The sequence below is a fragment of the Sinocyclocheilus anshuiensis genome, unplaced genomic scaffold (assembly GCF_001515605.1).
Source record: "Sinocyclocheilus anshuiensis isolate Anshui unplaced genomic scaffold, SAMN03320099.WGS_v1.1 scaffold220, whole genome shotgun sequence".
NCBI classification, from domain to species: Eukaryota; Metazoa; Chordata; class Actinopteri; order Cypriniformes; family Cyprinidae; genus Sinocyclocheilus; species Sinocyclocheilus anshuiensis.
Window position 1 is genome coordinate 1,411,529 of NW_015554086.1, and position 14,497 is coordinate 1,426,025.

Sequence of the window (14,497 nt, forward strand, 5' to 3'; positions counted from 1 at the left end):
TGAGCAGCATTAGTAAACTGTGTAAATATAAAGAAATGCCAAATCACATGCAGGTCTTTTCAGACCGGAGACCATAATCGTGTAATAATTTATTTTATTATGATATGAAACGTCCAATTTTTCTTTCAATAATGTTTTTTAAAGTATTGCAAGAATTTCGTGATACTAAACTTTTTATTAGTTGTCATAGCAAGTGATTTTAAAAGTAGGATGGCTCACTTTTTATAAGATGACTGAACATTTTACTTTAATTCGTAGTTTATTCTTACTTTTAAAAACCTAATTGTTTTACGACTACGACTACGACTACTACTACTGTTTCTAGAAGTAGTAATTTTGATAATAGTCAATAGAAAAAATATAACCACACACATTGTTTGTCCACAGAATAATTACACATTGTTAAATAAAAAGCGTCCCGCACGAACCTCTACCTCCGCCAGCAGGACCTCAACCAGGACTCAGTAAAGTTTTTTTTTTCTTTTTTCTTTTTTCTTTTTTCTTTGTGCTTGTCATTCTCAAGCATAGAAATTCGGATATTGGCGTGTGATCTTTTATATGGTAATGATATTAATTAGGGGGCGTTTACAAGGCGGAGATCTGACACCAGTCAGCTACGCACAATTTCAAGATCATTTGCGATTTATAAATGTCACATCTGGAAGAGAGGCGTACGCACGTGTTTTTGTGCGCACGTTCGTTTTCTCAATTACACATTATTAAATAAAAAGCGTTCCCGTATGAACCTCTACCTCCGCCAGCAGGACCTCAATTTCAGACTCAGTTAAGTTTTTTTTTCTTTGTGCTCGTCATTCTCAAGCATAGAAATTCAGATATTGGCGTGTGCCCTTTTATATGGTAATGATATTAATTAGGGGGCGTGTACAAGCTGGAGATCTGACACCAGTCAGCTGCGCACAATTTCAACATCATTTGCGATTTATAAATGCCACATCTGGAAGAGAGGCGTACGCACGTGTTTTTGTGCGCACGTTCGTTTTCTCTGAATCGCACTTATGCACTTTTGAGAAATGATCTTAGAACAAATTTAGGACAAATGCTTAAAGTGGCTTAATGTACCAAGACCGTGATAAAGACAAAATTGTAAAGCATATACTATGTGCAGATATGTATATAAGATCAAAATGTGAACGCAACGCGTTTATGTACACGTTAAGCATTTTCCTCTCATATAAAGAACGCGCTTAATGCACCGAGACAGTGATATTTAAAGACCACATTCTGTACACACACCTTACTAATAAAGCATATGTGTGGAAAAACAGATGAGCCCAAAATATGAACTTTAGAAATCGCTGTCTTAATCCAGAAGCGCTTTCTAGATTACAGTTTTCTAAAGAGAGGAAACGCTTTACATTTAAACATGTCGCGTTGATATTCTGGCTTATCTGCATGTCTTTTAGCATCACTGTCTTAGCACATTTAACCAGCATTTGAAAATGCTACAAAACTTTCCCCAAGCTCCTAGGGATTTGATTTTGCTTGTCATTTGTTGAAATAAATATAAAAAGTACAGTGAGTTCGTGACTGTTCGCTGAATGTGACCCACAATCTGTGATTCTCCTCCGTGGCCATGGAAAAATGAATATTTATAATGACAACAATTATACTTTGTCATTTAAAAGTTTCCAACAAAGAAATGGATCGACTTCTGTCAGCTTGTTGAACACACTTTTATTTGGATAATGTACCATATGATGAAGCAGCAGCGAGCGACACTGTATTCAAGCTAATCGGGTAAACACTGTAAACCAAATTCTACAAAACCTAAGAGAGAAATGCAGTGCATATCATGCAGTGCGATAAAATAGCTTCTCTTCCCTGCAAACGATACAATGAAGAATGAATGGTTGTTTAACTTAAAGGCAAAAACAAAACAAAAGATAAGCATTTATCCTTATAGAGAATGAGAAGTAACCATGGGAACGGATAGCGTATCCTGCTAATATGGCGGTGCCTTCCTGAAATGCAATGCTGAGTGAAAAGATCGTGACGTAACTCCTCATTCTCTATACGCAACATTTTATAAATGAGGCCCCTGGAGTGATCAGCATGTTTTCCCCTAATGCCGAGTTCACACTGCACGATTTTAGCCCGATTTTTCACTCGCCGACAGGTTTTGCGAAATCGCCGACAAATGCCCGACATCGGAGGCAAATCGGTGCTCGTTCACGCAAGTGACAATCACGCAGTGTGAATTATCAAAGACGCGATCTGAGGGAATCGCCGACACGTCGCCGACGCCCGCAAAATATTTGGCATGCTAACTATCTGGAGCTGTATATACTTTTTTATAGAATTAAACGCAATTCTACTGAATAAAAACAATGAAAACGTTTTGTTTAATATGAAAAGTTCACTCTCTTCACTGAAAAAACAAAAAAATAACTGAATGAATTATTTTGTTTGTAGGCTTACTGTACACTGATCCATTATGTAGACTAGTTAACATATATGCTACTGATATGTTACCCTTTCTGTCTAATTCACAAACAAATCAATCAATTGGTGCTTTGTTTTTTTTGTGTTTTTATTAATCTAACCATTTGGCAAATCAGTCAGAAACAAAACATAAGTCATTGTTCTGAATCATGGACTCACTGAATTTGCTTGCATTAACCACTTACTGAAAAGCAGATTTATACTTCTAACTACAGGTGCATCTCAATAAATTAGAATGTCGTGGAAAAGTTCATAGAACTAAAACTGTTTATGTATGCCTTGTGAAAGCACTGCAAAAAATGCAAATCAATAAAATTTAAGTACTGCTGTTCTTATGGGAACAAGAAGATACATACATAAAATAAAAAAATAAATGTTGGAAAAAATAATTTTGATAACTATTTAGCACATTTTTGGGAAAAGGCTAAACGAGAGAGCACTTTATTTGATACTTGATACTTTATGCTATGAGGTATGAACACTTGCCACTTGTCTTGTTTGATGTGTAAGGCTCAAGTGCTTTCTTCTCACCTGCTTGTTTGAATCTCTGGATCAAGCGCTCTCTGATTCCCCTCTGCAGGTTGAAGTAGTCATCCTCTTCATCGGGTGTACGGAGGAAGAGCAGAATGTGCTGGAAGACAAGCACGTGGCGAGAGGGGGTCTGGATGGCTCTCTGCAGCTGGCTCTCCAGCCAGACCTCATGGGCCTCCATTAACTCAGGGCAGCCTGATGAGTCGAAGAAGAACTGAGAGTTCAACACCAAACACAACACCCCACCCACACAAAAACTGAAGTAATCATCGCCCCAATCGCGGCAGAACTGCTCCACGCTCTCCAGAGTGGGTGTGTTGCCAAGATCGTGGTTGCCGCTGACGAACACAAGAGGAATGTCGGGGTCAGTGCCTCTCAGTTCTTCTTTGAGGTCCTTAACCTGTTCTTCACTGAACGGACATCCTGAAAATAAAAAGAGATTTTTCTTGGTTGAAAAGCCTCATTTAAAGAAGTCTGAAAACAGCATCTGCAACCCAATTTAATTCTGTAATGAGAACCATTTCAATAACAGGATATTTAAGGCTTGGTTTTAGGCAGAACAAGTTGTATCTATTTATTTTTTTTAATTTTTAAATATTTGCACACATTATCTCAAACTATATATATATATATATATATATATATATATATGTGTGTGTGTGTGTGTGTTGTGTGTGTATGTATATATATATATATATATATATATATATATATATATACTGTATATACATGCACACACACAATATATTTAGATTTTTTGTGGAATAATATGCACAGGAGCAGAAAAGACTATATACATAACAAAAAACTACAGTTAAATCCTCCGGAGCAATATTGAGCACAGCAGCAATGAACACAGCAGGAACAGTCGGTTTTCAGTGGAAAATAAGATGCAGCGCCAGACGAGTATGTGATAGTATATAAATACTATCTTCAATGGCTCCTTCCATCTTCAAAAGAATACTGAAGCAGGCAATATGTGGAGGATTCAGAATAAAGTTTCTGTTTCATACAGAAGATAGGGAAGCATTCGGTCTAACCGCATTTCTCTAAAGTAAAGGCAGACTGTCAAGCGTTGAGTTTTGAAGCTCGTTAATAACAGCCTTAGGTTACCTCTAATATGACAAGTAGGGCATCTTGCTAATTGCCTGCTGTGAATTTGAAACTCAATGAGTAGCGGAGCTGAAATTAGAGTTGGCATTAGTGACTGTAGTGTTGTGAATGGTAGACAAAGAAAACTAAACCAACAGACCATGATTCTAGTCTATGGAGAGAATTAACCTTACTAAAAATTTGGATACATTTTTTGTAGATTATTATCAAGCAACCCTCTATACAATGTGAGCAAATCACTCATGCGACCAAATTGTATGCCACGAGGATAAAGAATGGCTGTCATTAGCCACTGGCTAGTAAATTTTACTAAAGTTATATTTCACTGCCAGTGATTGAGTTAGAGGCTAAAAATAGCCTAAATAGTAAATATATTTTTACTGTATGTTGTGCCCTATGACTGTTTTCTCTCACACACATGCAAAGACAGAATGCAAGAGAATCTGACATACCATAAAGAATTGTAATGCTAGATGTAAATGTTATTTTAAATGTTATACTGTAGATATAAATGGTAATTCCTGTCATTTTATTATTTATTTTAGCTGTTTACACAAAAATGTCTGTAGAGGTAATTGTCACACAGATCTTTTCAATTAGACAAAGTGACAATGATTAATCATTTCTATGGCCACAGAAAAAAAACCAACAACAAAAAATAGTCCATACAGCTCGATTTGTTATTTTGTATTTATTTATTTATTTTTGATTGACATAAGAAAGTTTTACAGGTTTAAAAATAGATTCATATATATATTTTTTTAATTATAAAAAATTGATATAATTTTTTATTTAGCAACTTCTTTTTTGTGTTGTTTGAAAAAAGCAAGTGTTCTTGGTGTGAACAGGCCAATTACTACTCTTACTTTGTGATCAATGCCATTTCCCAATATCTGAATCTGAGCCTCACTTTGACTTTCTCTCTAAGTTATGTAACATTCAATTTCAACAGGTCCCCAATTTCTCCCAGCAGTGCCAAATCCCACAGAAACCTATTAAAATCTCTCCCAAATGAGATTGCTATCAGATAAACATACAGAGAAATGAGGGCTCTTCCAGAGCTGATTTCCCTCTGGTCAGCCCACTGATGTTCAGCTGCTCCTCAGAGAACTTCACTTTTATCCGCTTTCAACAGCAATTAAAAACCTAACGTATGTGAAAGAGGAAACAGAAGGATAAGAAAACCCCTGCCTCACCTTCTGAGATGTCCCCTACCACAGCACACACAAGGCTACAGGCAGCAGGCAAACATTTTTATAGGCCCCATAAGGAAAGCATCAGGTTCAGTGCTCTCCAAATCTAATCACCTCCCTCGATGATCTCTCCTGCTGCCAGTCAGGAGAAGTCCTTGAACCGGAAAGCTCACAAGGATTCTGTGCCGATATCATGGAGCGGCCCTTCAATTACCGAGTGGAACTTTACTTGTCCAACATGCTGCCGCTGACTGTTCATTATCGCAGACAGAACACAGGAGGTAGAATGGCTGAAATAAAATCAGATTTGGTCGCCAATGAGGCTTGAAGAGTCACAGCACGTGTTTAATGAAGGAAATATTGACTGACAGGGTTGTCCTAAACCCTGAGATTGTCATAAAAATGGATAGTTCACCTAAGAATTAAAATTATTTCACTAACCCTCATGTCGTTACCAAACCTGTATGAATTTTCATCTATAAACCAAAAAAGAGATAAGACAGAATGATTCTGCTGCTCATTTCCATACAATGTAGGTAAATGGTGGCCAGGGCCATAGAGAGAATTCATTAATTATTAATTAAGTATGCATGTACAAGACATACATAATGTACACTCTAAATTCTGGGGTCAATAAGATTTTATTTCTTTGTTTTTAAAAAATATAATACTTATATTGAGCAATGATACATTGATCAAAAGTGACAATAAAGGCATTTATAACGATGCAAAAAGTTTCCATAAAAATATTAAGTAGCAAATTGTTGTCAACATTGATAATAAGAAATATTTCTTGAGCACCAAATCAGCATTAGAATGATTTCGGAAAGATCATGTAACATCACAATTTCACAAAATCACTGCTTTTATTGTATTTTTGATTAAATAAAAATGCTTCTTTCAAAACCATAAAAAAATCTTACCAACCTCTTTGAAATGGTGTCATATGTGAATGCAAATGAGATTTCAGAATTGCAGAGATTTCTTTGTGAATAACACTTTTTTATTTAACAAACATGTTGCTCACACAAAGCTAACATATGGTTTGAGAAGACTTTCTTTGTGCTACTTTTAGTTTACCTTTAGTCATTTGGTCTAGGGCTGGCTAAAAAATATCGATATCTCGATATTAATCGATTCTCATTTTTACGAAACTATATCGATTCTTAAATCCCAAGAATCGATTATTCTAGCCTGATTTCAGTCAATGGACGCAACATTGAAGGGCACTTCCCATCCAATAAATCGCAATAAGCATTGTGCGTTGGTACTTTTAATATGAAACAAAGGCTCAGATTTCAAATTCTGTCCATTGTATTGCAGTATTCAAACAATAAATGCCGTTTTGGCGCTGTTTAATGTGGAGTGACAGACTCTCCTGCTGCCAGTCAGGAGAAGTCCTTGAACCGGAAAGCTCACAAGGATTCTGTGCCGATATCATGGAGCGGCCCTTCAATTACCGAGCCGAACTTTGCTTGTCCAACATGCTGCCGCACACTGTTCATTATGGCAGGCAGAACACAGGAGGTAGAATGGCTGAAATAAAATCAGATTTGGTCGCCAATGAGGCTTGAAGAGTCACAGCACGTGTTTAATGAAGGAAATATTGACTGACAGGGTTGTCCTAAACCCTGAGATTGTCATAAAAATGGATAGTTCACCTAAGAATTAAAATTATTTCACTAACCCTCATGTCGTTACCAAACCTGTATGAATTTTCATCTATAAACCAAAAAAGAGATAAGACAGAATGATTCTGCTGCTCATTTCCATACAATGTAGGTAAATGGTGGCCAGGGCCATAGAGAGAATTCATTAATTATTAATTAAGTATGCATGTACAAGACATACATAATGTACACTCTAAATTCTGGGGTCAATAAGATTTTATTTCTTTGTTTTTAAAAAATATAATACTTATATTGAGCAATGATACATTGATCAAAAGTGACAATAAAGGCATTTATAACGATGCAAAAAGTTTCCATAAAAATATTAAGTAGCAAATTGTTGTCAACATTGATAATAAGAAATATTTCTTGAGCACCAAATCAGCATTAGAATGATTTCGGAAAGATCATGTAACATCACAATTTCACAAAATCACTGCTTTTATTGTATTTTTGATTAAATAAAAATGCTTCTTTCAAAACCATAAAAAAATCTTACCAACCTCTTTGAAATGGTGTCATATGTGAATGCAAATGAGATTTCAGAATTGCAGAGATTTCTTTGTGAATAACACTTTTTTATTTAACAAACATGTTGCTCACACAAAGCTAACATATGGTTTGAGAAGACTTTCTTTGTGCTACTTTTAGTTTACCTTTAGTCATTTGGTCTAGGGCTGGCTAAAAAATATCGATATCTCGATATTAATCGATTCTCATTTTTACGAAACTATATCGATTCTTAAATCCCAAGAATCGATTATTCTAGCCTGATTTCAGTCAATGGACGCAACATTGAAGGGCACTTCCCATCCAATAAATCGCAATAAGCATTGTGCGTTGGTACTTTTAATATGAAACAAAGGCTCAGATTTCAAATTCTGTCCATTGTATTGCAGTATTCAAACAATAAATGCCGTTTTGGCGCTGTTTAATGTGGAGTGACAGATCGCTGAAGCGCCCCAGTTCAACAGACGTGGCAGCGCGAGGCGCGCGTGAACTGATCATCTCCTCCACATTAATACCAGTTTCAGCACAAAATAAACAAGACTAAACATCCGAAGGTAAGTTAAAAGAAAGTACACCTTTACACTCCGTATCCTGTCTCATGTAATCGCTCAATCAGTTTCAACCGTGCAAAGACGTCAATATAACAGCTTGTAAACAACTCATGTAACATCACATTGACTGTATCCCAGAAAGCATATTTGGTGACCATAAACTCATTAGTCAACCAGAAAAATAAACTGTAGAAAGGAGCATTTTGCTAAATATATGCACCATATAACATTCATTATGATTTTTTTTGACTGTTCTTTAATGTTTTTTGTTTGAATAAATCCGTCCAAGTTTTTATGACAGCCACCATTTAAATGTGTATATTAAAAAAAAAAAAAAAAACTAACTGAAGTAATTGTAACTTAATTATTATAAAAACTTCATTAAGTGCAATTTGAGCAGTTGTACAGCACAAATCAGTCAATTTTAGCCTTCAATATTATAATGTAGTACCAACTGAGTCTCATATATATTTTACAGCATTAGTTGAGAGAGATTTTTTTCCTTGAGAAAATTTGGCATGTACTGTACCTGATATGTATCCAAAATAATCGACATTGAATCGAATCGAATTGGTAATCGAATCGCAAGCTTGTGAAAGAGAATCGAATCGAATCGTGAAATTTGTGTCAAAACCCAGTGCTTTGGTCACCATCCACTTTCACTGTGTATAGAAACTTCCCTTTAAAGATGACAAATATATCACATTGACATGTTCCACCACTGGGGAATATGGTGGAATGTCTCCACAAGCTCGGTCAAAAATATACAGCAAGCTTCCAGCCATTTGGAACTGCAGAATTCAAGGATGACTGCTTCGGCTCTATGTGAGTCGAAAGAAAAAAATCAATCACAAAGACACAGCAACGCCTCTATTCCCCGGAGAAGTTCAGGATGTCCCCCAAGACACAGATATTCTTTTACAGGTGCACTATTGATAGCCTCCTGTCAGGCAGTATTACTGTCTATTGTGTGAGCTGCACCACACCAGACCTGCACAAGGTGTGATGGTCTGAATGAATCACAGAGTGTATACTGCCCAGCCTGCAGGATAACCACACCAGGCAGAGCAAGACTAAGGCAAAAAAAAAAAAATCATTACGGATCCCTGCCATCCAAACAACAGCTTCTTCTCACTGCTGCAGTCAGAAAAAGCCTAGCAAAGCCTTGGGGTCAATACTGAGAGGTTCTGGAGGAGCTCCTACACCCAAGCTATCCAGACACTTAATGAGGACTCTGCCAGGGGCCAGCAACACTAACAATACAGCAGAAACCTTTATAATGCACATATGAACTTTATCACACACATATATATTGCTATTATGGTCGCTCAGATGTAGAATATCATACAATAGTCATTTCTCTTTTGCACACCCTCATAATTTTCACTTGCACTTTTGTATATAGTGGAAGAATTTTAACACTTTATTTGCTACCTTCTCATTTTTAACTATATTTTTTGTTCATTTTTGACATGGCACTGAGTTTATTTATTTAGCACCCAGTCATGTGTATAACTTAAAAAAGACACAAACCGTAGGTTATGCAATGTTTACAAGTGGTTACAAAACAGCACATGCTAGGCAAGAACATATTTTTTGGCAGTGCATCAGCTGAATGAGTAATTATTTTAAGTATAACCTCAATAAAAATGAATAATAGGGTGATTTTTGTGTGCATTTTAAGGGACAGGATAGTGTGGTATGTTTTATAGTCATAATTGGGATTTTATCTCAGTATAAAATTGCACAATGTTTATTTTGAATAATTAATATGCAACTCAGACTTATTTAGCAATAAAGAATCATTTTAATAATCAATAATAATAATATTATCATATTAATAATAGAAACATATAAATAGAAATATAAAATATAGTATTTTGATTTTTAAATGTTAAAACTATATTAATTGAATAAATTCAATGTATTGTAGCATCTAAGCATTTCACAAGTAAACATTGTGACATAATATCTCATTGTATGACTTATAACTTGCAGTTGTGATTTATGTGTCTTGTAATTGCGTCTTAAAATATGAGTTTTAATTTTTTTGTTTTTATTGGTAACCCTTTACTTTTTTGTTTGTTTACTCTGAGGCAAAAACTGGCTTGCATACAGTATAAAATGTCATTAAATTAAAAAAAAATCTACTGTATAAGTTTGTACATGTATCTGATTTGATATTTGACAATAAATAATTAATAATAGGACAATTAGGAGTTAAGGTAAAAGGTAAGGTGCTAATTAAAAAAAAATATATAATATGAAAGCCACCTGTTTACAAAGAATAATAGTTGCAACTTTGTTTCTTGGAATTGTGACTTTCCTATATATCCCACAATGTGTCATGTTTCTCACAAATTGCAATTTTAGACTTGTAACTGCATCTTAAAAATCTGTATTTTTTTCTTTCTTCTTTTTATCTCACAACAACATCACCTTATTTTATTTTATTTATTTACTCTGGAAATAAACTTTAAATGGAAATTCTATATTAAAATGTTTGTACACATTTCATTGTGTATCTGACTTGACATTTAACAAAACCATTTCTAGAGAAAACAAGTACTAAGAAAAGTGGACTTTTTTTAATCAAAAACGAAAAATTCCTTCTTTGAGTCAACAATGAAAATTGCTACAGAAGCTTTGTCAAAATGTGTTTGCAGCCTTGTCTGGCTATAATCAACCATCACCCAACAGAGTGTCAGATCAGGGTCACACCCCTGCTTTTTTTTTATTTGTCTGCTGGTGTGTTGTTATTTTTCTGTGATTTTTGTGATTTGCAAAAGGCAAATAAAACTTTGAGGGAGCTGTTCTCTGTCACTGACTTCTGTTCTATCAAACCCTAATGCTTAATGAAGAAGTGGTGAGGAGGAAGTGGCGTAGGTCTGGTGAAGCCTGTGCAGAGCAGAGAGGGAAAACACACTGCATGATGGACATGGCGTGTAATGCATATGGCATCCTCTGCCTGCTCTTCTGGCCTGACACTAATGGGTGTTGATGCCAGGCCGTTTAAAGGTCTCCAAACCTCATAAAATTCCATAGCTGTGCATTTACAGGCAGCTTATCATAACCTGACCTGTAAATTACATCCAGCAGGGAAGCCACAAACCTGGGCTCATATTAAATCAGGCAAATATGACACTTCAGAGTTCCCTCGGATCCTAAAAGGGACAATCTGATAAGTCAGCCATTGAAAAACCAGTTACTGTCAACATTTGGGTGATTTAAATTCACTTGGTGAGAAACATTTATGACAGCTTTAAATGTACTGTCTCTTTGATATTAGCACTCATGTGCAAGACATTCAAGCGCAAGAAACATTGACTCAGAGACCCGGCACTTGAAACCTAATGTACAAACACTCCCGTCACCTTCACAGGTGACTTCCAGTCAACACATTCATATGTGCAGAATAACTGCCGCATGGCCTTCAGAGGTTATTTTTTATTTCCCTGTGTGCTTTGAGCTGAGGCAATTAGATAAGTGCCGAGATTGCAGGTAGTCGGCTCATGCAGATGGTCCACAGCCCCACAAGCTCCAATTCATAACAGCCACCTCAAAGATTAGAGACGACAGAAGAATAAAGAGACTTTCGATGCAAACCTTGTCTCTTCAATCATAAACAGAAAATAAATGAACCTTAAGGTGTGCTTTTTCTCTAATAAATTCTATACTTTTTGTTCTACTACTGGACCTATATCTTATGTTTAACCTGCATATAATATTTTATATTATCTATCTACGTGTTCAAAAATGTTAGTAGTCAACAGCAATACCAGTTAAATTGCACAGTGTTTATTTCGAATAATTAATATGCAACTAAACACACTTATTTAGCTGCAAAGAATAATATTAATAATCACAATAATAATAATATTATCATAATAATCATATTAATAATAGAAACATATATAAATACTAATATAGTATTTGTTATTCAAATGTTAAAACTATTAAATTAAATATTATTTTAATAAATGCAATGTATTGTAGCATCCAAGCCCTTCACAAGTAAACATTAAATATGTGTATCAATTCATTATAAGATGAATAATTACCTGAAATATATATATATATATATATATATATATATAAAAAGCAACAACAAATAAAAACAAAGGTAGAAATTATATAAACAGTATTATTTCAAGATAGTGACTGACTATAAGTAAATAAATTAATAAAGAAATAAATTAAGAGCAGTCTTGTCATTATTGTTAGATTAATATTAACAGATTAATCAATGCATTCATTTCATATTCTTATTTTAAACAATTTATTTCACAGGAACAATTTAGGCCTATATCACAGATAGAGGTATTTTGTTATTTTATTATTACTATTAAAAATATGAGCAAATTACAAGCAATAAGACAAATACAAAGTGCTTTAAGTTTTTTTCCGGATGGTCTAACAGTAGTACTAGGCAGATACAGAAATACTATAGAAATTGAATAATCAAATGTAAAAATAAAACACTGCATAGTCTTCACTGTATGAGTAAAATATACATTGATTACAACTACTTAAGATTAAGTTAAGAACGGTGAATTATTCCTTTATTTTTTATGTTGTTTGATTCAAAATAACACCATAGACAGCAGCAGCTATATTAAACTGCTGTCACTTTATGACTGTCCGGATATACGTCCAGCAATATACACCATATAGCAAAACTCTACTGATACACACTTTGTATTGTTGCCAGTATGCTATAAATATATACTAACACCGCCCTGCCCTATTTGGCACACATCCTGCTTACAAATTACTTAAACACCAACAGACTGTGTTTACTATTAATACTTTGCCAAGACTCTGTAAAAATAAAGGTTCTTTATTGGCATCGAGAGTTCCAAGAAGGACATTTAACATCCATGGAACCTTTCCATTGCACAAAAAAATAGGTTCTTCAGATTATTCAAAGAGAAATCTATCCTTTAGCATTCTATCGGCACCATTACAGTGGAACAGATGTCTCACCAGGCATAGCATGGACTAGGTCTCCACACAGGACCAGGAAGCGAGGTCTGGGCTGTAGTTTGTTGATTGCTTGGACTGCCTGTTTTGTGAGCTAGACCTCCTCAGTCTAGTCATCCCCTCCTGAATCACAGTCACCAATCCTCCGCGCCTTCATCAGGCCAAGCTGGGGGTCTGCAGCCTGGATGAAGTAAAAGGGCCCGTTCCACTCCTTCTGTTCATCTGGGAAGGACAAGAGAAAATAACCTGAGGCTGACAAACCATCTACTGTAAAAATTGCATAATTTGCATAATTAAACATAACATAAGATGCTAACAATCAAACTGTTTAAAGTATTTATAAAAATCTTTATCTCAAGTGAGAGAGTCAGTTAAGGGCACAGCTCTAACACCTGGTATGTGTGGAAAACTTTGTCTCGCTTGTCGTATAGAAACTTCAGCTGTATATAACACCTTCACAGCAGTTCTTGTGTTATAAGGAAACAAAAACGGCAGGAAAAAGTCAATTTTCACACCTCAGGGTTTACAACACAAATACAGCTGAGGAACAGTTTTTACCCATGATTCAGTGAGAATCTTCCAGCATTAAAACCTGGTCAAAATATAAATGAAGACGATACCCTGCTGGGAACATCATACAAGTCTTGTCTTTGCTTTCCACTATACTCACTTACACTGAGTGTGTGAAGAGGTTTTTGACAGTCAGAGCAGCAAGCCTCAAGAGCTAGAAGAAAAATAGAGAATTTCTATCTGTTCCTGATCCTGACAGTGCATCCTAGTAGGGAAAAGAATTTTATGATTCCGATTTATCCTTAGCTGTCATATGAACAGCTAGTCAATAACCACAAAGATTTATGTCTCACAATTAATTGTAAATTGTATGGTTCACTAAAAAGAACTGACCCATAAGAGTTGATCGTTGTGGAGTTGAGCTATGCTAGTTGGGCAGTACGTTTTTGATTACTAAAAGAACTGGCAAAAAAGTCATTTATTGGCAGTTGGACTACACTGCTTGTGCAGTATATGTTTAGATTCACTAAAGTCAAGTCAAGTCACCTTTATTTATATAACGCTTTTAACAATACAGATTGTGTCAAAGCAACTTTACAGTATTAAATAGGAAAATAGTGTGTCAATAATGCAAAATGACAATAGTAAACACTCAATTTTCAGTTAAAGGCAGTTCATCATTGAATTCAGTGATGTCATCATCCAGCTCAGTTCAGTTTATATAGTATCTGTGCAATCAAGTCGACGATATCGCTGGATATTAAGTGTCCCCAACTAAGCAAGCCAGTGGTGACAGCGGCAAAGAACCAAAACTCCATCGGTGACAGAATGGAGAAAAAACCTTGGGAGAAACCAGGCTCAGTCGGGGGGCCAGTTCTCCTCTGGCCAGACAAACCAGCAGTTCAATTCCAGGCTGCAGCAAAGTCACATTGTGCAGAGGACTCAACTGGCTCCTGTGGTCTTGTCCCGGTGG

General features: G+C 35.5%; 1 protein-coding gene across 1 annotated transcript in view; it reads right to left on the reverse strand.

Annotated features, from left to right (window-relative positions):
- The window catches only part of LOC107669238 (serine/threonine-protein phosphatase CPPED1-like), a 46,113-nt gene that overhangs the window by 14,434 nt on the left and 17,182 nt on the right, over positions 1–14,497 (reverse strand). Inside the window, 2 exon segments of the mRNA XM_016461412.1 lie at positions 2,995–3,417; positions 13,018–13,236. Coding sequence (XP_016316898.1) covers positions 2,995–3,417; positions 13,018–13,236 — 642 coding nt within the window.